This window comes from Schistocerca cancellata, chromosome 2 (assembly GCF_023864275.1).
Source record: "Schistocerca cancellata isolate TAMUIC-IGC-003103 chromosome 2, iqSchCanc2.1, whole genome shotgun sequence".
Lineage (NCBI taxonomy): Eukaryota > Metazoa > Arthropoda > Insecta > Orthoptera > Acrididae > Schistocerca > Schistocerca cancellata.
The window spans coordinates 857439022-857466914 of record NC_064627.1 but is presented as its reverse complement, the minus strand read 5'-3'; the positions used below and the strand labels follow the sequence as shown (position 1 = coordinate 857466914).

Sequence of the window (27893 nt, the reverse complement as noted above, 5' to 3'; positions counted from 1 at the left end):
TCGCACACACACACATATCCATCCGCATATACACAGACACAAGCAGACATTTGCTGACCGATCCTGTTATGTAATATTTGTTCCAGAAATTTGTACACCATGCTAAGCAGTGCGGGGGCTTTATATATTTAAAAAGAAAGATGATGAGACTTACCCAACAAAAGCGCTGGCAGGTCGATAGACACACAAATAAACACAAACATTTCCTTCCCCTTCCCTCTTTCCTGACGAGGCAACCGTTGGTTGCGAAAGCTAGAGTTTTGTGTGTATGTTTGTGTTTATTTGTGTGTCTATCGACCTGCCAGCACTTTTGTTGGGTAAGTCTCATCATCTTTCTTTTTAAATATATTTTTCCCATTTTAAATATATTTTTCCCATGTGGAATGTTTCCCTCTATTATATATATATATATATATATATATATATATATATATATATATATATATATATATATATATTTTAGGAGTCACTGGTAGCCACTTCTTTCCAAACGGATCAAAGTTTTTCTTGCAAAGTATGTGTTCTTGAAAGAACAGATACCACTGATGACCGTGCAGCTTCTCTAGAATAAACGATAATTAATTGAAACACTCAGCTGCCGACAGGTGCAGTTGATATACCTTGATGGGGACAGCTGAAAATGTGTGCACTGACTGGGACTCAAACCCAGGATCTCCTGCTTACATGGCAGGCGCTCTATCCATCTGAGCCACCGAGGACACAAATGAATAGCGTGACTGCAGGGACTTATCCCTTGCACGCTTCCCGTGAGACCCACATTCTCAACTGTCCACAATCTACATACGTAATGTTCCTAATAGATATTTGCCCATCCACTCATTTCTCGCACCAACTAAGGGGACGATTCCTGTAAGAGTTCGGGCAACCTGTGCGCATTCGCACAGACGAAGGTCAGTGGCTGGGTAGCCACTTAACTACATATGAAGGGCTTATTTCAATAGTGGTACAAGTCCATTTTTGTTCATATTGAGATACAGAGTCCTAAAGTTAAATGAGAGCTGAAAAATCTGCAGTTGAGATACCAGAAATATTCAAGCATATGGCTTCTTTTTACTAGAGATGAACCTTTCTTTCTGTTTGTTTGGATCATTGATGTCAGAAGCATTATAGGCAGAAAAGTGGAGGCAATGGACTTGTACCACTATTGAAATAAGCCCTTCATATGAAGATAGTAACTGTTCTCGAAAGAGCAGATACCACTGATGACAGTGTAGCTTCTCTAAAATAAATGATAATTAATTGAAACCCTCAGCTGCCGACAGGTGTAGTTGATATACCTCGATGGGGACAGCTGAAAATGTGTGCCCCGACCAGGCCAAATGTGCACAGGTTGCCCAAACTCTTACAAGACCCATGGGTTGATGCACGGCATGACATGTGACAGTTACCTTTCTAGCGTTGACTGCAGGAATTATCACTTCATCCAGCACACACAGTCTCCACTCACTCGGATGCACATCTTCCTGTCCACAGTATCTCAACTCATCTAGCATAATCTTCGAGTGACCACAATCTATAATTGCCTGAGAAGCTTTCAGAAAGTCCCATCCGAGAATGACGTCATGACTACACTCTTGTAAGACGACAAATTCTAAGGGCTTATACCCACACGAATGGTACATCTTCCTGTAGGTTTTACATGTTTCCCATTATCCATCTTCAGCAGAGATGTTTTATTGTCAATGAATATGGTTTTCTGCAACTGGCATCAGTACTTCTCCGAAATGACTGAATATGATGCTCCAGAGTCCACAAGAGTTTGGGCTGGTCGGACATCCATGAGGATATCGACGTACTTTCCTATCACTTTTGTACTGATCGACGGCGGAGGATTTTTCTCTTCGGCAGCCTCACCTCCAAGGAAGGTCACACTCTTTAGTTTTCCAGGCTGCGGCGGCTAGGTGATCGGCTGGAGCTTCTATACGGCGATGGAGATCTTGATCAGCATGTTGGGGAGCATCCTCTCCAGCGGCTAGCTTGTGGCGAAGGTGACCTTCGTTGTCCTGCACCCACATCTTCATGTTCAGCTTCGTCGTCCCAGAGTTGGCATCAGCTAAGATCGGTCTGCTGTCTTCTGGCGCGGACATCATCAAATATCCGCCACCTTTCTTGACAATAATGCACCACATGTCCCGGTCGTTCACAGTGGAAACATACTGGTTGGTTATCCCGGGCAGGCAAAAAGGAATACAAACGTCTCAAAAATGAGATCGATAGGAAGTGCAAAATGGCTAAGCAGGGATGGCTAGAGGACAAATGTAAGGATATAGAGGCTTATCTCACTAGGGGTAAGATAGATACTGCCTACAGGAAAATTAAAGAGACCTTTGGAGAAAAGAGAACCACTTGTATGAATATCAAGAGCTCAGATGGAAACCCAGTTCTAAGCAAAGAAGGGAAAGCAGAAAGGTGGAAGGAGTATATAGAGGGTCTATACAAGGGTGATGTAATTGAGGGCAATATTATGGAAATGGAAGAGGATGTAGATGAAGATGAAATGGGAGATACAATACTGCGTGAAGAGTTTGACAGAGCACTGAAAAACATGAGTCAAAACAAGGCCCCGGGAGTAGACAACATTCCATTGGAACTACTGACGGCCTTGGGAGAGCCAGTCCTGACAAAACTCTACCATTTGGTGAGCAAGATGTATGAGGCAGGCGAAATACCCTCAGACTTCAAGAAGAATATAATAAGTCCAATCCCAAAGAAAGCAGGTGTTGACAGATGTGAAAATTACCAAACTATCAGTTTAATAAGTCACAGCTGCAAAATACTAACACAAATTCTTTACAGACGAATGGAAAAACTGGTAGAAGCCGACCTCGGGGAAGATCAGTTTGGATTCCGTAGAAATATTGGATCACGTGAGGCAATACTGACCTTACAACTTATCTTAGAAGAAAGATTAAGGAAAGGCAAAACTACGTTTCTAGCATTTGTAGACTTAGAGAAAGCTTTTGACAATGTTGACTGGAATACTCTCTTTCAAATTCTAAAGGTGGCAGGGATAAAATACAGGGAGCGAAAGTCTATTTACAATTTGTACAGAAACCAGACGGCAGTTATAAGAGTCGAGGGGCATGAAAGGGAAGCAGTGGTTGAGAAGGGAGTGACACAGGGTTGTAGCCTCTCCCCAATGTTATTCAATCTGTATATTGAGCAAGCAGTAAAGGAAACAAAAGAAAAATTCAGAGTAGGTATTAAAATCCATGGAGAAGAAATAAAAACTTTGAGGTTCGCCAATGACATTTTAATTCTATCAGAGACAGAAAAGGACTTGGAAGAGCAGTTGAAAGGAATGGACAGTGTCTTGAAAGGAGGATATAAGATGAACATCAACAAAAGCAAAACGAGGATAATGGAATGGAGTCAAATTAATTCGGGTGATACTGAGGGAATTAGATTAGGATATGAGACACTTAAAGTAGTGAAGGACTTTTGCTATTTGGGGAGCAAAATAACTGATGATGGTCGAAGTAGAGAAGATATAAAATGTAGACTGGCAATGGCAAGGAAGGCGTTTCTGAAGAAGAGAAATTTGTTAACATTGAGTATAGATTTAAGTGCCAGAAAGTCGTTTCTGAAAGTATTTGTATGGAGTGTAGCCATGTATGGAAGTGAAACATGGATGATAAATAGTTTGGACAAGAAGAGAATAGAAGCTTTTGAAATGTGATGCTACAGAAGAATGCTGAATGTTAGATGGGTAGATCACATAACTAATGATGAAGTATTGAATAGAATTGGGGAGGAGTTTGTGGCACAACTTGACAAAAAGAAGGGACCGGTTAGTAGGACATGTTCTGAGGCATCAAGGGATCACAAATTTAGCATTGGAGGGCAGTGTGGAGGGTAAAAATTGTAGAGGGAGACCAAGAGATGAATACACTAAGCAGATTGAGAAGGATGTAGGTTGCAGTAAGTACTGGGAGATGATGAAGCTTGCACAGGATAGGGTAGCATGGAGAGCTACATCAAACCAGTCTCAGGACTGAAGACCACCACAACAATAACAACAACAACAACATCCTGGGTCCTCCAGACATCAGTCTTCCTTGGTGCCGAAACAGGTTCCTCATGCGGCATTGTAGGAATGTAACTCCGCCTGGGTCTCGACTTTTTCACTGTTTTACAGGGAAATGAAGGACGAGAGATTGGGTTCAACGTTTGTTCCACTTCCTATGACCTCTTGAAGCGTGTCGGTTTTTTGCTCGCCGTGCAATCCAAGTGCCTTCTGAACTTCCTCTCTCACTATCTGACGAAGAACACTTGTGAAATCAGTTGCTTCCCCCAACACAGACATCGATACGATGTTTGGAAGCCGTTCAAACTTCTTGCATGTAATTCTTTTTTGATGCACTGTCTTGATATACTGACACCATTTTATGAAGTCGTCTGCTGTCGAAACCTTCTTCAGGAGTAGGGCTCAATACATGTTCTCAGCAATACCCTTCATGAGATGTGCAACCTCATCTTCCTCTTCCATTCTAGGATTCACTATTTTAGACAGCTCCAAGACATCTTGAATGCAGGATGCTGTAGTTTCTCCTGGACACTGTGCCCTGCATTTTATCTTCAGCCTTGCACTTCTGCCATTGTGTGCTGCCGAAATACTTGCGCAGTTCCGCCTGGAATACTTTCCGGTTTGTGAACTTCTCCTCATTGCTTGGCAGTGCCCTCCAAGTACAAAAATACATTAGCCATACACACGGTGTCATCCCATTTGTTAAATTTGGCTATATGCTCATATACCTTCAGCACCTTGGCCATTGTCACCAGAGAACCTGGAAGGATGTCTCATGTGGTGGCACACAGTTGCTGTCATCGTAAAGTCCTCTTCTTCTTCTGCCTCTGATAGACTGCAATCTGTTGAATATGGCTTGAACTCGGGTTTCTCCCCACGTAAATGGTGGCTCTGTTGCGGCCTGATGGGAACCACTGTGTCATTGATAATGTGCACTATCAAAAGATCCAATACCCAGCGTCTCCACCAGAATAATGTCATGTAGAAGAAGGTATAACTGGATGATGATGAACACTAACTTCACTTAACGAAGGTTTATTCAGCACTTGCACATACACGAGTGCGGAGTGAACTGCCTCCGACCAGAACACACACAGTATATATACAGCTACAGAACATTCCAGTACAATGATTCTTGACATTTGTGGATACTTCTAGAATGTACTCGAACCGAATATAGAAATTAAAATTGTACAGCCCAGGTGAGTTTCGAACTCATGACCGTCAATGCAACAGTTTAGTATCAAACCACTACACCACGGAGCTACTCAACTTCTTCTGCGGCAATATACCACCCCCAAAAATGCAATGAGACTCAGTCTTGATCAGGCAATACAACAAGATTGAAGCAAACCCTGAACTACCAGTACACATCGATATAACTGATCTGAGTATCACAGGGTTCGTTCAAGACACCCTCCCCTCTTGCTCTTGACACCCCCACTGGGGCTGACATCAACTCTTTGAGTAGAGAAGGGTTCCAAAATGTCTCAACGACTTCACACCTATTGCCTTGTATTACTGAGGCAGTTCCTGGGTTTGATCAGCCCTGCAAGATCTGGTCAACTCTGAACCGACTTAGAAGTGGGCATGGAAGATGTGCTGACTCAATCTTCAAGTGGGGACTGCTGTCTTCACCAGCATTTGACTGCAGTGCACCTAAGCAGACCATCCAACACATCAGAGAAGAATGCAGTGCCAGAGCATTCAGTGGAGACTTTGAAGAATTCCTCATGGCATCCAAAAAATCCATTGAATATATACAAGGACTAGATGTTTGTCAGTGAATATATGTAATGCTACGTAATGCAGAATAACATGATCCAATACTGAAATTTACTTAAATGCCATACGCTAAATAAAAATTAAGAGATATAGTATTACATTAAGGGTTTAACACAATAAGTCAAATATTATAGTCAAAAACTGTGCACATGTGTTGATAGCGTAAGTCATGGTGTAACAACGACGACTCTGTACTATTGTACACATAAGAAATTCTTTTCGTCTGATTTTACGATAAACATGTGTAACTGATTTTCTGATTTCATTTCTTTTTGTTTCATGCCATTACGTTAAGAAAACTGTAAATAAGTTTCAATGTGAATATTGATGTTTATGTCAAATGTCAAGTAATATTGTAATTGAATTGAAATGTAACAAATGTTGAAACTGTGTAAGATGTTTAAAATTGTAACTGTCCATACGTAGGCAAATGTGTTAGGATATGTAGAATGCAAAACCTCGGGTGAATACCCGGTCTGTCAGGGAGTGGTAAAAGGTGGATGGCAGGCGAGCACGGGAAAAGGCACGCGGGCGCTGTACGGCACAACGGACACAGTAGCAGTTGGAGTTTGGCACTGGTTTGAGCAACACCTTCTGGAGCGAGGAGGCTCTCCTGGAAGACATAGCTTCACTGAGCCTCGGGTATGCCATTCTAATGCCCACACAGTATGGCAAAATTCCATAGGCACTAAATGGAAAAGTATTGCAACGCTAAGAAGAATTAAAGTGCCGATACGTCAAGAGCCATAGCTGCTGTTGTATGCGTGCTCTGTGCCTCGCCATCGTGCTGCCTGCCAACCGCCACATCGATACTAGCAGGTTGAAACTTTTAGTACTGTATTCATATGTATCAGAGAGTGAACCGTGTTTGTTTGGTGCAATAATAACCTAAATTTTACCAGAACTTTTCCATCACTTAATTATCCTCACAACTAACCTAGACAGGATCCTTTCCAAACGTTGTGCAATCCGAGTGTCCCGAAATGAAAACTAAAAATTGTGTTAATAATAATTATTTGCAGACCTAGCTATATTAGAATGGTGTTTAAAGAAATGTTTTGTTAATGAACCAGTAAATCAATAGCGAAGGTCTAACGAAGTCGAAAGATAACTTTAGTATTGATATAGTAATGAAGTTTATTATTTCGAGACAGATTTAAAGGCATTTAAATGAGCAGTAAATAAGATGAAAAGAGTAGTAACTTATATACTGGAAATCTTGAACGCATAATAAATTTAGTAATAATTTTTTTTTTTAAATACAGTGATCATAACAGTTTCAGGGTCCCCCCCTAATTCACTTGAATTTTGGAGTGTTCTAAATTGGTTTGACCAGCAAAAGTTAAAGTCAATACAAAAGTCACAATTTATCAGTGTTTTATCTTTATCAAAATTGACATTTTATGTGTGGCACAAAAGTGCAATTTCTAGGGTAACCTATGCCCGATTTTAATCAGATTAATTTACAGTATAATGTTTTGTAGTATACATTATAGTGTAGTGTTATGTATTCATTGTTTTCCATATCAGTACAGAATGTGAAACTATCAGTTCCATAGATTTTCTGGTTCTAAAATTCTACTATATTATGTAGTGTTACAACTTGTTGTTTTGCATGAATATATACCAACTTGTACAGGGAAGAAACTCAGTTAATGCCTAATTAGGCTGGCGACCGTATTATTGTCACATTGGTAGCATCTTCTGGGTTGCTTTTGACCCATCCTGACGTGTAATTGCATTTCGAACATACTTGACGGATCATTGTTATTACAGAGTGGATGTAAGTCTGATTTGCAACCATTCAGGTACACAGGTCGATATCTATACGAAAACCCTTTCTCATAAGGTGAATCCCGCTCACTTACCATAGCACAGGCTTTAATGAGTACTGTGTCAGGGGTTACGATGGTGCACAAATTACCCAGACTATATTCATCTAGTATTTGAGAACGAGAGCATTTAGTGACTTCCAATGAACTTTACAACTTATTTAGAACCTTTTGAACTTTCTCTCGCTTGCAGACCCATAAAATAATGAGAGAGGAACCTTTATCACTTACTACATGTTCACTGTTTTAGCTGCAAGCATGTCATCTTAATTTGTTTTCACTTTACTACCGGTATGTTTCTTTCAGACGTTTTAAGCTGTTTCACACATGAGAATTCGGTTCTTTAAGGAATCAGGATGGTGGTGGTGTGGGGGGGGGGGGGGGGGGTGATATTACTGGTTCACTCCTAAACTAAACCGCTGAAGACTATTGTCACTCTCCAGGAGAATGACTAAATAACAGAGGTAAGTTGCTTATGTGTTTTATAAAATGATATTGCTTTTCAAACAATGTATTTTTGAAGTTTTATATTTAGTAAATTAATTTGCGATTTTCATACAAACTTAAAACGTACCGGTACTAAAAATAAATGATTTAAAAAATGATAAGTTGTGTAAAAATTATTTGTAAAAATACCTTTGAGTGGTGTATGACTGACTGTGTCGAAATTTATTGTTGAAGGTCCGGAATGCTGCATGAGGGCATCTGGTGGCAGCAACTTTTGCAAATTTGCACTGGAACTCCACTGCTTTACGCTCTCGGCGTGACTTTCCAAAACACTTTTACCTATGCTGGAAATGTTCACCACTTTCTTGTACCAAGTACAAGTAGCATTTGTACTGTTTTTGGGATCAGGAGCAACTCACGGAAATAGAAGCTCGTAAGACTTTCAATATTGCATTGTGCTTATATGCAAGTTCCGATGTTTTTGAGCTTTCAACACCTCCAAGGTGAAAATGCTATTTTAAATAATCTGCTGGAATGAACTTGTTCAAAGCCATACAACAATTTCATCCCGTTTGTTCTCTTGCCAATTACTGTTGGTTACACAATGTCACCAATTGTGATTACCAGTTGTGCGTTCTTTTATTTAACGGTCTGTGCAACAGGCTTTCTTCATTTATATCATTACGTGATTTTCTATCTTTATTCAGCTGCTTCAAAGTGAAAGTGCTACGGACTTTTCAAGGAAAATGTTTTATTTTGTGCTGCGTGGAACTACAGCCCAGCAATAAAATCTAGCAGTGTGTAGCATTGTAGTAAGTAGCCATTATACAGTGAACAATCACTTGTTTCAACTTTATCCATTCAGGTGACTGAGAGGAAAAACAATGAATGAATAAGCTACTTATGGCTCATCCATATCTATGACGCCATCAACACCACGGTAAAGCGAGAAAAATTATTATAAATGTCGTGCAGTGCTGCGAATGGAAGAAAACGCAAACGGGAGAGTATATTTTAAAAAAAGGTGAATAATTACTTAAAATAATAATTGTATAAATGCTTCAAAATGAGACCAATTACAAATGTCTAAAATGTAATTAATCTCCTCCTGTGCGAATAATTGCATTACAAAAGCCTTGACTTCATTCCATTACTACTGATGGTTACTGCTGTTCCACTGGACGAAATGGCCAAGCAAGCATTCACAAGCTACAGATTTACAGACACAAAATTGCTGATTATCCCTTGGTGCAACCGACAGCTAGCTTTAACTTCTCCATTCATAATATGTTAGTCCGTTGCTGTCGAGCAGTCGTTCAGCCCCATAGATCTGTTTAATACATATCGGTACAAGTTATTACTCTTCGTGACTATGATGTCTTGTCTTCAACTGCCGAAAACTACAACAATCTAATGGTTGACACAGCAAGAGTTAAGATCTGCACAGGATGTAAGAGTTAAAGTCCGTGCAGGATGTGGTGGCCGATGTCCAGTGACCAATTTTCATGCAAAGCACTGGACGAGTTAATTTGTTTCCTCAGAAGGGGTCGCACACAGTGTCTGCCATGTTTCAGCCAATCGGCAACGACCGAATCAAGGCGCATGCTGTACATGTTTCTCAAATGATTTTACAGAATCTATTGGTAGAAACATTTCATTTTTGTGTTACTTGTAGCTTCATACATCAGGTTCACGATGATGTGCCCATTATTTTGTTAATGGTCATAAATGGACTGAGATACTGAAATGAGATTTTGGCAAATAATAGCACTCAACGAGGAGAGTATTTTGCCAAATGGTTATTGTGCAAAAATTCACTACCTACAGTGTTACTCCAAAAATTACACGACTTTTTCTATGAAACAATGTAATTTTTAGGGATCATGAACAGCTGTTGAAACGAGAAATGACATGTGTTTTGGAACTGCATACATGAAGACATTTTCATAAGCTACTGACCTTAATTTTCCTCAGTTCCTCACTTAACAAACATAACAAACCTCTGTTTCAGAATTCTCTCGCAACTTCATCTGGACAACATGTTAGTGAGCTGACACAGTGTAAACTATGTTGCGTTTTGGCAAAAGAAGCAAATTTTAATATGGCAACAAGAGAAACATATAGGTTTTGCTCAAAATTTGCCACTCATGATGCTTCTCTGAAAGTTACAAATGGTTAACAAGCCAAGCAAAAATAAATTTTTACATTTTCAGTGGAATTCTTTTTACATACTAACCAAACCAGGGGTCACATTTTTTTGAATGGCCACCACGCAAGTGTGGGCATGGAGGGGACCCACTTAATAATTACAAAAACTTGAGCGTAGGCTTCAGTTGAGAGTGGCATTTCCCATCCAGCGTTCTGCATTTCCCCTACAGCGCCTGCCCATAAACCCTCCCCCCCCCCCCCCCCCCCCCTACCGCACCACGGTATTCTGTGCGGACTCTACAGCTGGCTTAACATAATTTTGGACATTGTACTGAACTGAATATGAATGTGTCTATAAAATGCTTTTACAAAACTTATTACTTTCGTGTATTTCTACCATAGTGGCTTATCTGTCCTTTATGCCACACTTCGAAGCAATGAACTCTCCCGTTTCTCCCCAACTCACACACAGTAGCATCAATCAGCTTCCTCAGATCCCCACCTCAGTGACAGCTCGATGAGTATAAAGCAGTTACGAATCACTCTGTAAACACTGGATCACCTACAGCTATCACGTGTATAAGACATACGTTCCTCTTGGAATAGTCAAATGTTATCTGAAATATCACACATAGTTTAAACTGGTAATATATCAGTATGGCTACGGTTCCAAAAAAATTTAAAAAATCAAGGTTTTTAAATAAAACTTAAGGTTTCTCCCCCCCTCCCCCAATTTTGAAAATTCTTGGCTTCTTCCAGGTTTCCAAGATTTCAAGGTACACTGCACCATGCTGAATGTTTCCAGTCAGCCACCAAGGGGCACATCTGCCAATGGCCTTACGACTGCAAAGCACTTATTGATCAGCAACGATGTGATGCCACCAGCTATTGCAGTATTGCTTCGGCATTCTGCCAGATGGACATCAGGCATTTCCTGTGGCACACTGGACATGCCACAACGGCAACCACTATATTGGCGTATGTAATCATCTGTTAATAAATGAAATACAAATTGCTCTTGCATTCCTAACTCCACATCTAACACAGTACTTGAGAATCTGCCAATTGTGCACCACTCGTAGTAGCAGTACCCATCCTGCAATGGCTTGTACACTCTTTGGTAATGTGGTGATACCACATTCTTCTGCAAATTTAATGGCAAGGTTCCTATTTCACACATTTACACCACCAGCTCAAGTAGCTTTCTAATTACTCTGCCTCCAACTGATTTCAGTAGCTCTGAAGGTTACTTTTTTACTTTCAGATAATTCAGTGCTCTGTAAAACTAACTGCTTCACTAACCTATCTCCTATTTCTATATGCACTTCCTCCTCCAATTTTATTTCTTGTCAGGCAGTTTTACACCTTAAATGGTCTTCTGTTTTGACAAACAATGCATATACAGAGTAAGGAAAGCAAAGTAGGGCATTCAATACTCACAAACCTAACTGCTAATCAGAATGACAATTCATCAGACCATGTCAGCCACTTCTAATTATCCACTGATTCAAATGGCAAAGTCACGGCACAAAGCTCTGTCAACACATTCTTGGTAACGTTCGTAGATTTGAGGCAGTCACCTTTCTAGAGACAATGTTTTTATAGCTAGCATGGGACTAGGAATAAAGATCTTAAATCCAATACAATAGAGTCCCACTGGCTCTTCATGGCTATTGCCTCTAGTGATGATCAAGATCACTGAAGACCTTTTGTTGTCATATTACATTACAGTGGTGATATTCAAAGAAGTTTCAGGCTTGTAGCTGGTTGTCGTTCACTTCACTGGATGACATTTCGACTGGGCACCTACCAGTCATCCTCAGGTGAGCCATCAGAGAATGGTAAAGATTTTCCCCATCCTGCAACTTAACAGCATGCTTGTGTACGAGGTCTGTTAAAAAAATTTCACAATTTTGCCCACAAAATTTTTCTACTATTACCTTTTATTTTTTGTGCTTGGTTTCCTTCGAAATACTCTCCTCCACAATTGATACTCCACTCTCAACGCTGTTTCCACTTCCAGAAGCAGCCTTGGTACGCCTCTTGCTGGATCATGCAAAGTACAATCTGCAAATTTTCTTTAATCTTGTCTATCGTTGCAAATCTTCATGCTTTCAATGGTGTTTTCAACTTTGGAGATAAAAAAATGTCCGCAGGGACCAGGACTGGAGAGTATGGAGGATAAGGTAGCACAGTGATTTTGTTTTTTGTGCAACAGTTGACACACCAACGGTGATGAATGTGCAGGTGGGTTAACATGATGCAAGAGCCATGATTTGTCTCGCCACATTTCACGTCGTTTCCTTCTCACATTTTCTTGCAGGAGCCGCGAAAAGTCCTGATAGTTCCATCGATTAACAGTTTGTTGCTGTGGCATGAATTTATGATGAACTAATCCTTCTAAGTCAAAGAAAACTATCAGCTTTCAAATCTGATCTGACCTGATGAGCTTTTGTTGGTTTTGGAGAACCTTGCCAAGCCATTGTGGAGACTGAACCTTGGTCTCAATGTAGACACACACCTCATCACCAGTTATGATTGTCTTAAGGAACATCTCACTCTCATCTGTGCAATCCAAAAGCTCTTCACAGATTGTGAGGCGAAGGTCTTTTTCATCTTGACTCACAAGGTGCGGGACAAACTTGGCGGCAACACTATGCATTCCAAGATGCCGCACCAGGATTTCATGACATGATGCAAGTGAAATGTTAGTTTCTTCTGCACTCTCTTGGTCAGTCAGCCTTAAATTGGCAAGCACAATTTCGGTGACATTCCTGACATGAGAGCTGTCAGCAGACATCAAAGGGGTCCTGAACGAAGGTCATCTTTAACTTCCATCCGGCCATTTTTTAAACAGTGAGTACGGCTTAAGCACTCATCACTGTAGGCTTCCTATGTCATTTGGTGTGTCTCTAAATCATCTTTTCTCCTAGTGTTGTAGCCATGTACACTGCTATTACTTTTGAATTCGTTCGGATTGTTAATAACAAACTTCATGAGTGAATATATGTATTGTGAGGCTACAGTGAAGATCTCTAGCTCTTTGAATAATTGCCTGCAGGATAATCTTGGATGAGCTCCAGCAAGTATTCTGATTACACGCTTTTGTGCAATGAATACTCTTCTACTCAATGATGAGTTACCCCAGAATATGATGCCATACGAAAGCAGAGAATGAAAATAGGCGTGGTAAGCTAATTTACTCAGATGTATATCTCCGAAATTTGCAATGACCCTAATAGCATAAGTAGCTGAACTCAAACGTTTCAGCAGATCCTCAGTGTGTGTTTTCCAGTTCAACCCCTCATCAATGCATACACCTAGAAATTTTGAATACTCTACCTTAGCTACCGATTTCTGATCGAAGTCTATATTTATTAATGGTGTCATTCCATTTCCTGTGTGGAACTGTATATACTGTGTTTTGTCAAAGTTTAATGAGAGACCATTTGCAGAGAACCACTTAATGATTTTCTGAAAAACATCATTTACAATTTCACCAGTTAATTCTTGTCTGTTTGGTGTGATAGATATACTTGTATCATCGGCAAAAAGTACCAGCTTTGCATCTTCGTGAATATAGAATGGCAAGTCATTAATATATATTAAGAACAGCAGAGGACCCAAGACCAAACCTTGCGGCACCCCATTCTTGATTGTTCCCCAGTTTGAGAAATCACCAGTTTTTTGCATATTATGTGAACTGTTTATTTCAACTTTCTGCACTCTTCCAGTTAGGTATGATTTAAACCATTTGAGCACTGTCCCATTCACACCACAGTGCTTGAGTTTATCTAGAAGTATTCCATGATTTACACAATCAAAAGCCTTTGATAGATCACAAAAAATCCTAATGGGTGACTTCCGGTTACTCAAAGCATTTAACATTTCATTAGTGAAAGTATATATAGCATTTTCCATTGAAAAACCCTTCTGGAAACCAAACTGACATTTTGTTAAAACTTTATTTTTACAAAGGTGTGAAGCTACTATGTCTAGTCCATGTAAGCTATACCACAATGGTAGGATATATAGCAAATTCCAGTCTTGTAGGTCTATAACCTCAATTGGACAGAAAACTCCTATAACCTGGGATTTTCAGAGGATTCTAGCTATACTGAACGAAATAGTTTGAACGAAGAGAAGAAAGGCCAGGGATTTTGCCAGTGTACTTTCCTCTTTGTCCACATCCTGGTGTTGATGTCTTAAAACAAGTTTTTTATGTTGTCATTGCCACAGCTACTCACATTAAGTGTGTACCAGAAGTATGTCCTTGCTCAAATCTAGAGAGATCTATTTTGCCAAAGCCACATCCAATCTAATGCATGCAAGGATACATAATATATTGAAACTGCTAGACAGCTTACACATCCACAGCAACTAGAAACGGAACCCAGACTCTCAACTTTAGCAGGCAGCATTCCTAACCACCAAGTCATCCAGGCACACTTCAGTTCCAATCTGTCAGTACCTCTCTCCCACTTCCAAAACTTATACTGACTGATAGGTTTAATATGAATACTGGGGTAACAGAGAAAACTCAGTCAGCAGCAATAGGACTCACCAATCTCTTTGCCACGCAGTCCTGGAGGGCGTCCTCTTCCTCTTCCTCTAGGTCGGTCTTCAGAGCGATTACTGTGTCTCTCATAGCTGGGACCACCTCTGCCATTATTTTTATAATCTGTTAGAAACAAAATAATGCATACTGGACTTAAAAATCAGTCTCTATGACTCAAGTTCCAAGGAGATTAACTTAATGTACTCAATAACGCCAAACAGAAAAATATGCACTGAGGTTCGCCTGTAACAAATGTTTTAATTTCAGTCTACAAAATGGAGTACAGATGAGAATGACATAACAAGAAACTAAAAAAGGAAACAATAAAATAATATGCAGGCAAAGCATTATTCACATAACAATAATATTAGTTATTAAAGGAAAAGCAATGATGCCTATGATTTTCTTGCCAATATTCATGCTCTTGAGGAAGCTATTATCCACTGTCTAGAGGTAGCATCTTTAACTTGTCTGTATCTGTATCTACGTAACTGTTCTGTAATTCACAATTAGGTGTCTGGAAGAGGGTTCATTGAACCACATTCAAGCTATTTCTCCACTACTCCATTCTCGAACAGCACTAGGGAAAAATCAACACTTTAATCTTTCTGTGCAAGCTCTGATTTCTCTTACCTTCTTATGATGATAATTCTCCATGTGTAGATAGGGGCAAACTTCTTTTTTTAATTCAGAGGAGAAAATTTATGTTTAAAATTTTGGGAAAAGATCCTCCTGCAATGAAAAATGCCTTCGTTGTAATGAATGCCATCCCTAACTCACGTACCATATCCCTGACACTTTCCCCCCATCTTACATGATAATACAAAATGAACTACCCTTGTCTGAACTTTTTGAAAGCCCTCTGGTCTCCGATGGATCCCACACCATGCAGCAATACTCCCGAAGATGACAGACAAATGTAGTGCAGATAGTCTCTTTAGTTCACCTGTTGCATTTTCTAACTGTTCTGACAATGAATCACTGTCTTTGGTTAGCTTCCCCACAACTTTAGCTATTTGATCATTTCAATTTAAGTTATTCATAACTGTAATCCCTAAGTATATATTTGATTTTATGGCATTATATTTGTGTGATTTATCATATGACTGAAATTTAGTGGATTCCTTTTAGTGCTCATGTGGATGACTTCAACTTTTCATTATTTAAAGTCAATTGCACATAGAGAGATCTTATCTAAATCATTTTGCAGAAAATTTTTAATCATCTCATGACTTAACATGATGGTAAATAATGACATCAACAGTAAACAGTCTAAGAAGGCTGCTCAGGTAGTCTCCTAAATCATTTATACGAATTAGGAACAGCAGAGTCTATAAAACTTTCTTGGGGAAAGCCAGATGTCATTATTCGATCATGCTCCATCAGTTACTACGAAGTGTTCCCATTCAGCCAGGAAATCATGAATCTGTTGCACAACAGAGACAATACTCTGTAGGCAAGAAATTGATTTAGAAGTGACTTGTGAGGAACAGTGTCAAAAGTCTTCTAGAAATCCGGAGATATGGAATCAATTTGACATCAGCTGTCAATAGCACATATTACTTCATGTGAATAGAGTTGCTTGTGTTTCGCAAGGATGATATTTTCTGGAACTGTGCTGACTATTTGTCAATAGATTGTTTTCTTCGAGGTAATCCATATTGTTTGAACATAGTATATAGTCCAAAATGCTACTTCACATTGACGTTAGGTAGTTTATACGAATTAGTGGATTACTAGCTTCCTTTCTTGAATACTGGTGTGACCTGTTAACCTTCCTGCCTTTAGGTACAGATCTTTCATTGAAAAAGTGGCTGCGTAAGATTGATAAGGGTGTACCTAATTGGTATACAATCTGGACTAGAACACTTTCCATTATTAATTGATTTAAGCTGCTTCACTACAATGAGTTACTCAAGTTGACAACTGCTCTTGATTCAAATTCTGGAACATTTACTTCATCTTCTTTGGTGAAAGAATTTGAGAAGCCATGTTTAGTAACTCTGCTTCAGTAGTAATGTCACTGAAGGTACTGATTCTCTTGCCACTGGTGTGCTTCATATACAATCAGAATCTCTTTCGATTTTCTGCCCGATTTTAAGACAGTTCCATCATGGAAACTATTAAAGGCTTCTCCCATTAAAGTCCACATTACACTTCGAGCTTCAGTAAAACATCACCAGTCTTGGAGATTTTTCATTCTTTTAAATCTGTCACGCTTTTTTTTATGATTTCTGCAACAGTGCTCTGACCTCTCTTGTGTACCATGTGGGATCAGTACCATCTCATCTTAATTTATTTCATACATATCTCTCTATTTAGTAACATCTCTCAACCACCACTGACACTATTTCTTTGAACTTAATCCAGACAGATTGTAAGGAGTGGAGACTGTCTCTTGGGAAGGTGTTGAGTGAATTTTTATCTACTTTCTTAAATAGGTACATTTTATTTTTGGAGGGTTTGGATGTTTATGGTACTCCGTCTTGCTACAATGGCCTTGTGATCAAATAATCTCTGTATCCGTCATGATGAACCCTATTTGCTCAGGATTATTCGCTGCTAAGGTATCAAGCATGTTTTCACAATTATATACACCTCGAGTGGGCATCTGAAGTAGTGACAAAAACATTTTGCATCCAAGATTTGATCCCAGACACTGCTTAAGTTTTGAATAAAAATCATCAGCAACGGTGGCCACACAGGTTTCTGGTATAAGGAGCCACCCTCATTCTGCAATGGCTTTGTCAAGAAGGCCAAAGGAGCAAATAGTTTTTCAGGATAACCACTTGATTTAGGGGGTGGGAAATTTCCCATAAAATGTGGAAGAATCAGCAATGATCAATGGTATACGGATGCAGAAGGCAACTGAACCACTGCATTAAATATACATAATATGTATCAGTAGGACACGAGGCCAACAATTGAAAAGTGTCAAGATGATCCCTCCATTGACAAAAGACTGGAGATTAGTCCCCTGCTTGATTCTCCACACAGGGACTGCCAAGGGGAGGTGACCATGAGAAAAAGACTGAATAATCAATGAAAGTGTAGCATCACAGGAGTCTGAGCATGGAATGTCAAATGTTTGGATGTGATTGGAAAGATAGAAAATCTGAAAACGGAAATGCAAAGGCTCAGTCTAGATATGATAGGGGTCAGTGAAGGGAAACATTCTTTCCAGTTTGGAAGAAGACAGCTGGATAGGTCAGGAGTCCACTACACGCAACAAGCGGCTACACAGGTAGCAGGGGTTGTGTGGCGTGGGCTGGGCGGTTTTTTAGGTTAGATGGCCTTGGGCAAGTACAGAAAGGGCAACAGCCTCAACGGGTGCGGGGCAAAGTCAGGACATGCGGGGACCAAGCAGCAATCGGTATTGTAATTGTAAACTGTCGAAGCTGCATTGGTAAAGTACGGGAACTTCAAGCACTGATAGAAAGCACCGAAGCTGAAATCGTTACAGGTACAGAAAGCTGGCTGAAGCCAGAGATAAATTCTGCCGAAATTTTTACAAAGGTACAGACGGTGTTTAGAAAGGATAGATTGCATGCAACCAGTGGTGGAGTGTTCGTCACTGTTAGTAGTAGTTTATCCTGTAGTGAAGTAGAAGTGGATAGTTCCTGTGAATTATTATGGGTGGAGGTTACACTCAACAACCGAGCTACGTTAATGATTGGCTCCTTTTACCGACCTCCCGACTCAGCAGCATTAGTGGCAGAACAACTGAGAGAAAATTTGGATTACATTTCACATAAATTTTCTCAGCATGTTATAGTCTTAGGTGGAGACTTCAATTTACCAGATATAGACTGGGACACTCAGATGTTTAGGACGGGTGGTAGGGACAGAGCATCGAGTGACATTATACTGAGTGCACTATCCGAAAATTACCTCGAGCAATTAAACAGAGAACCGACTCGTGGAGATAACATCTTGGACCTACTGATAACAAACAGACCCGAACTTTTCGACTCTGTAAGCGCAGAACAGGGAATTAGTGATCATAAGGCCGTTGCAGCATCCCTGAATATGGAAGTAAATAGGAATATAAAAAAAGGGAGGAAGGTTTATCTGTTTAGCAAGAGTAATAGAAGGCAGATTTCAGACTACCTAACAGACCAAAACGAAAATTTCTGTTCCGACTCTGACAATGTTGAGTGTTTATGGAAAAAGTTCAGGGCAATTGTAAAATGCGTTTTAGACAGGTAAGTGCCGAGTAAAACTGTGAGGGACGGGAAAAACCCACCGTGGTATAACAACAAAGTTAGGAAACTACTGCGAAAGCAAAGAGAGCTTCACTCCAAGTTTAAACGCAGCCAAAAACCTCTCAGACAAACAGAAGCTAAACGACGTCAAAGTTAGCGTAAGGAGGGCTATGTGTGAAGCGTTCAGTGAATTCGAAAGTAAAATTCTATGTACCGACTTGACAGAAAATCCTAGGAAGTTCTGGTCTTACGTTAAATCAGTAAGTGGATCGAAACAGCATATCCAGACACTCCGGGATGATGAAGGCATTGAAACAGAGGATGACACGCGTAAAGCTGAAATACTAAACACCTTTTTCCAAAGCTGTTTCACAGAGGAAGACTGCACTGCAGTTCCTTCTCTAAATCCTCGCACAAACGAAAAAATGGCTGACATCGAAAAAAGTGTCCAAGGAATAGAAAAGCAACTGGAATCACTCAACAGAGGAAAGTCCACTGGACCTGACGGGACACCAATTCGATTCTACACAGAGTACGCGAAAGAACTTGCCCCCCTTCTAACAGCCGTGTACCGCAAGTCTCTAGAGGAACGGAAGGTTCCAAATGATTGGAAAAGAGCACAGGTAGTCCCAGTCTTCAAGAAGGGTCGTCAAGCAGATGCGAAAAACTGTAGACCTATGTCTCTGACGTCGATCTGTTGTAGAATTTTAGAACATGTTTTTTGCTCGAGTATCATGTCGTTTTTGGAAACCCAGAATCTATTATGTAGGAATCAACATGGATTCCGGAAACAGCGATCGTGTGAGACCCAACTCGCTTTATTTGTTCATGAGACCCAGAAAATATTAGATACAGGCTCCCAGGTAGATGCTATTTTCCTTGACTTCCGGAAGGCGTTCGATACAGTTCCGCACTGTCGCCTGATAAACAAAGTAAGAGCCTACGGAATATCAGACCAGCTGTGTGGCTGGATTGAAGAGTTTTTAGCAAACAGAACACAGCATGTTGTTATCAACGGAGAGACGTCTACAGACGTTAAAGCAACCTCTGGCGTGCCACAGGGGTGTGTTATGGGACCATTGCTTTTCACAATATATATAAATGACCTAGTAGATAGTGTCGGAAGTTCCATGCAGCTTTTCGCGGATGATGCTGTAATATACAGAGAAGTTGCAGCATTAGAAAATTGTAGCGAAATGCAGGAAGATCTGCAGCGGATAGGCACTTGGTGCAGGGAGTGGCAACTGACCCTTAACATAGACAAATGTAATGTATTGCGAATACATAGAAAGAAGGATCCTTTATTGTATGATTATATGATAGCGGATCCAACACTGGTAGCAGTTACCTCTGTAAAATATCTGGGAGTATGCGTGCGGAACGATTTGAAGTGGAATGATCATATAAAATTAATTGTTGGTAAGGCGGGTACCAGGTTGAGATTCATTGGGAGAGTCCTTAGTAAATGTAGTCCATCAACAAAGGAGGTGGCTTACAAAACACTCGTTCGACCTATACTTGAGTATTGCGCATCATTGTGGGATCCGTACCAGATCGGGTTGACGGAGGAGATAGAGAAGATCCAAGGAAGAGCGGCACGTTTCGTCACAGGGTTATTTGGTAACCGTGATAGCGTTACGGAGATGTTTAACAAACTCAAGTGGCAGACTCTGCAAGAGAGGCGCTCTGCATCGCGGTGTAGCTTGCTCGCCAGGTTTCGAGAGGGTGCGTTTCTGGATGAGGTATCGAATATATTGCTTCCCCCTATTTACACCTCCTGAGGAGATCATGAATGTAAAATTAGAGAGATTAGGGCGCGCACAGTCGTTCTTCCCGCGAACCGTACGCGACTGGAACAGGAAAGGGAGGTAATGACAGTGGCACGTAAAGTGCCCTCCGCCACACACCGTTGGGTGGCTTGCGGAGTATAAATGTAGATGTAGATGTAGATATATGGTAATATCAGCATCAGCAGCAGCAGCAGCAGAAAATGAGAAAATGGGAGCAGAATTCATTATGAATAGCAAGCCAGGGCAAAGAGTGAATTATGTGGACAGTTTAGCGATAGATATTCTCACCAAAATCAACAGCAATCCAACAACAACAATTCTAATTGTATGTCACCATTATATGAAGAAGGTGAAGAGACAGAGAGGAAGTTTATGAGGGAATTGAAAAGGCATTACAGTAACTAAAGAGAGTTGAAAATTTAATAATCACAAGGAAATAGAACATGGCAGTAGGGAAAGGAATAGAAGAGTTAAAGTTATGGGAGAATATAGGCTTAGTAGTAGGAATGGGGGAGGAGAAAAGTTAATTGAGCTCGACAAAAAAATTCAGCTAGTAATAGCTCAAAAAATACAAGAGGAGGAGGTATCCTTGGAAAAGGCCTGAATCACATCATGAGCAGACAAAGATTCCATAAGCAGATACAGAATTGTAAATTGTATCTAGGAACAGATGTAGGCTTGGATCATAATTTAGTAATGAAGAAGAGTAAATTGAACTTTAAAAGACTCATCTAAGAGAATCAATGTGGGAATAAGTGGCTTGTTAAAGCAGTAATGATAAGACACATCTGAAGTTTTGTAAGACTATAGATACTGTGCTGATAAATACCATAATACATAGCTCAATTGAAGAGAAATGAACATAATTAAAATGGGAAAATACAGGAGTTGCGAAGATAAATGTAGGTACAAAGAAAGTGACTGCAAAGAAACCTTGGGTAACAGAAGAAACACTTAAATTGATTGATGAAAAAAAGTGCAACAATGTTGAAGGCAAGAGAAAACTACACCAATATACTGTTCTGTATGAGCTAAGGAGAGAATCAGTACACTTAATTAAATGAAAAAACAATCACTTAATTAAATATGGAACAAAATTCATTCAGAATTTCTAAAATCATTGGGGGAAGTGGCAACCAAAAGACTATTCAAGTTGCTGTGTAGAAACTGTGAGACAGGAGACACAGCATCAAACTTTCAGAAAAATATCACCCACATAATCCCACAGAAAGCAAGAGCAGATAAGTGTGAGAACCATCGCACTATCAGCTTAACAGCTAATGCACCCAAGTTGTTGACAAGAATAATATACAAAACGGAAAAGAAAATAGGATCTTTTAGATGACAATCAGTTTGGCTGCTGGAAAGATAAAGGCAACACAGGGGCAGTCCTGGCAAGCTTGGTATTGGAAATAAGGCTTAAGAAAAGTCAAGATACCTTCCTTCATAGGATTTGTCAACCTAGAAACAGTGTTCAACAATGTAAAATGGTGCAAGATATTTGAAATTCTGAGAAAAATAGTAGTCAGTTGTAGGGGAAGCAAGGCAATATACAAAGTGTACAAAAACCAAGAGGGAACAATATGAATGGAAGACCAATAATGAGGTGCCAAGATTAAAAAATTCGTAAGACTGGGATGCAATCTTCTGTTACTACTGTTCAATCTACACATCGAGAAGCTACACAAAGTGCAGAAATTCTGTTACCTTGAGAGCAAAATAATACAGGATGGGTGAAACATGGAGGACGCAAAACACACACAGACTAACACAGGCAAAAATGGCATTCATGGCCAAAAGATGTCTACTAGTGCCAAGAATGTACATTTGGAGTACAGTATTTATCTTACAGCTATTTCTATTACTGTTACTGAGACCGGCAGAAGAACTCTTGTGGCTGTGTTTTGTTAACATTCTCTTTCTCCTCCTTGATCAAACATAAAATTATTAAGAGGTTTAACGAATAATGTAGTAAAACCCAACATACTGTAAGACTCATCGACTTATTTGACAAATACAGTACACAGAAAAGAGTGCACCAGTTTGCATCTGTTCAGTTTCACGGCTACGAGGAGAACACAAATTAGGCCTGGCTTTCCCATTTATTTCGAGACAAGTGACAAATGAAACAGTAGCAGAGACGAAATTACTTAGGTGAGCACCTAACTACGCACTTCCGTCCGAAACTGCGTGACCGCTATGGTTGCAGGTTCAAATCCTGCCTCGGGCATGGATGTGTGTGATGTCCTTAGGTTAGTTAGGTTTCAGTAGTTCTAAGTTCTAGGGGGCTGGTGACCTCAGATGTTAAGCCCCAGAGTTCTCAGAGCAATTTGAACCATTTGAGCACCTAACTGATAATAAGTGATACTTTATGTGAAAAATATAACAAAAAGAATATCTGAAAACACAAAGCTGAACAGGAGGAGTTATGTTGCAGCCAGAGGAGCTGCATATTACACATCGTATGGCAGTGACCGACAGACTGTGGGAAAACTGGGAAAGAAGAGAATCAACGTGTTTGAGATGTGGTGCTATAGAAGGATATTGAAGATTATGTTGACTGGTAAGGATTAGGTGGTTCTCCGCAGAATTGATGAAGGAAGGAACATACAGAAAACACTGACAAGGACCAGGCAAAGAATTACAGGATATGCATTACGACATCAGAGAATTACTCCCATGGTAGAAAAGGAGCAGTAGAGAGTAAAAACTTTAGGAAAAGACGGACTGGAATACACCCAGCAAACAATTGAGTACATAGGATGCAACCAGTCAAACCGATATTTGAAGTGTTGAAAGATCCATCATACATCCTGCACTTGATACCATCAATTTTTCACGTGCTTAGATACTGCAAAGAACGTTTGTGGTGATTAGAAAGTTTCAGATGACAATGAGGTCATGGAGGTGTGGTGACAATGGTAATGAGTCAAGACAAGCTCTTGTGTTTTCTGGCTGGCAGTCTCAGGCTCATTCTTACAATGACCAGAAAGCTAAGAATAAGAATTAACCTACAGTAAACTTCACAGTCAGAGTAAATCTACAGTGCTCCCAAGACATTGCTTGTTTTTTGCACTTGTGGCTACCAGACAATTACATGGTACCCATTGGTTACACACCTTCCTACAGCCAGGGCTATTGTGGATAATATTGTACCAGGTGTACCGGTATGAAATGAGTGTTAAGATACAAATGTGTCGATAGGGAACATTTGTTGTGAACGAGCCTTAATTCTTTTTTGTTTGGTTGGTATGACATCTGTCAAAGATGTTTAGTATACATCAAGTCATGGAACAAACAACATCATATGTTTTCATCGTGTTAACTGTGGTGTCACCGCCAGACACCACACTTGCTAGGTGGTAGCTTAAATCGGCCGCGGTCCATTAGTACATGTCGGACCCGCGTGTCGCCACTGTCAGTACTTGCAGACCTAGCGCCACCACATGGCAGGTCTAGAAAGACGGACTAGCACTCGCCCCAGTTGTACGGACGACATTGCTAGCGGCTAGACGTACGAAGCCTTCCTCTCATTTGCCGAGAGACAGTTAGAATAGCCTTCAGCTAAGTCCATAGCTACGACCTAGCAAGGCGCAGTTAACCATATCTGGAGAGAGTCTTACTTGTATTCACCATAAACGATGTATACCAAAAGGATGGATTAAAGTTAAGTATTCCCAAAGCAACGTACTTTTCTTATTAGCATTCATTGAGCATCCTGTTTCAGACTTCACGATATTCTGGGTGAGCTTATAGCGTGCATATCGGCCCCCTCAAAATAACACTGTGTCGGCACTTCTGTCGACACATAACATTAACAATGTTGAATTTTGTACCAGAAAGTGATGATTTGCAAAAAGCATTAATTTTTTGTTTTCATTTGAAAAAAAGTGCTGCAGAGTCGTATCAAATGCTTGTCGAGGCATATGGTGATCATGCTCTATCAGAAGCAACATGCAAAAGATGGTTCCAATGGTTCAGAAATCATGATTTTGATGTAAGAAATGAAGAACGTGGAAGACCACCAAAAAAGTTCGAAGATGCCGAATTGCAAGCAATATTGGATGAAGATGATTCTTTGAGTCAGAAGCAAATGGCAGCAATGCTAAATGTTGCACTACAAACAATTTCGATCATTTGAAAGCTATGGGAAAGATCCAAAAGCGTGGAAAATGTGCGCCACATGAATTGAATGAAAGATATATGGAAAACCGAAAAACCATTTGTCAAATTTTGCTTCAAAGACATGAAAGAAAATCAATTTTGCATCGAATTGTTACTGGCGATGAAAAATGGATTTATTTTAAGAATCCTAAATGGGAAAAATCATGGGTTAATCCGGGACAACCATCAACATTGACTGCAAAACCAGATCAATTAGACAAGAAGTCAATGCTCTGTGTTTGGTGGGATCAGGAAGGTGTGGCATATCATGAGCTTCTAAAACCCGGTGAAACTGTGAATACTAATCGCTACAGACAACAAATGATCAATTTGAACTATGCATTGATCGAAAAAAGACCAGAATGGGCCAGAAGATATAGCAAAGTAATGTTTTTACACGACAATGCATCTGCACATAAAGGAAAACTGGTTCAGGATACAATCAAAACACCTGGCTGGGAGTTGCTACCTCACCCGCCGTATTCACCAGACTTGGCCCCTTCCGACTAACATTTGTTTTCATCAATGGGACACGTATTGGCTGAGGAATACTTCGATTCCTACAAAGAAGTCGAAAATTGGGTGTCTGATTGGTTTGCTTCAAAAGACGAACATTTCTATTGGCATGGTGTCCACAAATAGCCAGAAAGGTGGTCAAAATGTATAGAAAGCAATGGTCAGTACTTTGAATAAAATTTTTTACTTTTCAATTCAAAATTAGTGTTTCATTTTCACAAAAAAACGCTCATTTCCTACCGGTACACCTGGTATGCAGGTCCGTGGCTCATGATGAATTCTACAGTAGTTTATCAGCAGTAATGCACCTGCTGACAGGCATTCATCTGGCCAGTCTGCTGTTTCACTGACATGTTACACACAGACATTCCTCTTTTACGCCACTGTTTGTCACTGACATCCTTCTTCAGAAACGCCTTTTGCCATTGCCTGTCTGCATTTTATATCCCCTATACTTCAGCCATCATCAGTTATTTTACTCTGCAAATAGCAAAACTTATCTACAGTGCCTCATTCCTTAATCTAATTCCCTGAGAATTGCTGATTTAATTTTAATACATTCCATTACCTTGTTTCACTTTTGTTGTTCTTCATCTTATATCCTCCTCTTCTACCCACTCCACTCAAATACTCTCCAAAGTCCTTCGCCATCTCTGACAGAACTATGTCATCGGAAAATCTTACAGTTTTTATGTCTTCTCCCTGAATTTTAATTCCTTCTCCAAAATTTCCTTTGGTTTCCTTTATTGCTTGCTCAACGTGCAGCTTGGACAACATCAGGGATAGGTTACAACCCTGTCTTGCTGCCCTGTCAACCACTGCTACCTGTTCATGCCCTTTGACTCTTATAACTGCAGTCTAAATCTGTACAAACTGTATGCAAACTTACACTCTCTGTATTTTATCTCTGCTATCTTCAGAATTTCAGAGTGTGTTCCATTCAACATTGTCAGAAGTTTTTTCTAAATACAGATACAAATGCAGGTTAACCTTTTGCTAAACTTCTGTGTTCCAACATTCCTCCGGAAGCCAAACTGATCTCCCCCAAGGTCGATTTCAACTAGTTTTTCCATTCTTTTATAAGTACATGAAATGTATTCACAGTTGCAAATATGGACAACCATCAGCTGTAAAATGGAATGACGACAATGAAAATCTGTGCTGAACTGGGATCTAACCCAAGTTTCTCACTTGTCGCAAGCAGTCACCATACTCTTGGGCTTTCCGAACACGACTAATGGCCAGACCCAAACTTCCACATGTTGTCAACCACGTGTCTACAACCTGTACTTATACATTCATTATTTATTCTCATACAAGGGAGACATTCTAATTGAAAGTCACTTGCCTGGTGTCAGTGGATAAATATATTATTGCATGCGTGCATGTCCAAAGGAATATTGCGTCAAACTACGGTACAACACCGGCACAGCAATATTGTACTTCTGTAAACAATGACTTATTAAACGGACAGTTCAGTAATATTCACAACTACCAGCACCTGCTTTCTTTATGATTGGAATTGTTAAATTCTTCCTTAAGTCTAAGGGTTTTTCCCTCCTTTGTCATTTATTTTGCATATCATGTGAAATAGTTTCGTCGTGGCTGGTTCTCCCAACGATATCAGCAATTCAGAGGGAATATCATGTACTCCAGAGGCCAGTGCTCTTTCAAATTCTCCTTGCAGTATTTTATCTCCCATCTTATCTTCATCTACTTCCTCTTCCCTTAATATAATACTGTCTTTGAATTTCCCTTGTACAGCCTATCTATATATTCCTTCTACCTTTGCCATCTCTGCTCTTGATATTAATACAGCTATTTCTCTTTCCTCCACAGGCCCATGGATAGTATCTACCCTTACCCCAGTTACACATACTTCTATAGACTTATATTTGTCCTCTAGCCATTCCTACTTAGACATTTTGCTGTTTCTTTCCGTCTTATTTCTTTGATGTTTGTATTCCCTCTCGCCTACTTCATCTACTGCATTTTTATATTTTCACCTACCATCAATTAAATTGGATATTGCTGGTGACATCCAAAGATTTCTACTAGGCCTTATCTTTTGACCTATTTGATCCTGTGCTGCCTTCACTATTTCATTTCTTAAAGCTGTTCACCCGACTTATAATGTATTAATTTATCCTGCATCAGACATCCGTTGTCTGAAGTTCCCCTTGAAACTGCCAACAAACTTTGGTTCTTTTAACCTATCAAGATCCCAGTCTTTGATTTCCTACCTCTCTCTAAATTGTTCATTTTTAATCTACAGTTCATAACCAATAAATTGTGGTCTGAGTCCACATCTGACCCTGAAAATGTCTTACAGTTTAAAATATGGTTCCTAAATCCTTATCTTAGTACTGTATAATCAATCTTAAATCTTCCAGTGTCTCC

The 27893-nt window shown here is 39.9% G+C and overlaps 1 protein-coding gene across 1 annotated transcript in view; it reads right to left on the bottom strand.

The window, feature by feature from the left end:
* Positions 1-27893, bottom strand: part of LOC126162792 (ATP-dependent DNA/RNA helicase DHX36-like) — a 254109-nt gene that overhangs the window by 213205 nt on the left and 13011 nt on the right. The window contains exon 2 of the mRNA XM_049919511.1: positions 14825-14941. Within this exon, the coding sequence (XP_049775468.1) occupies positions 14825-14941 (117 nt within the window). The remainder of the gene's footprint in view (positions 1-14824; positions 14942-27893) is intronic.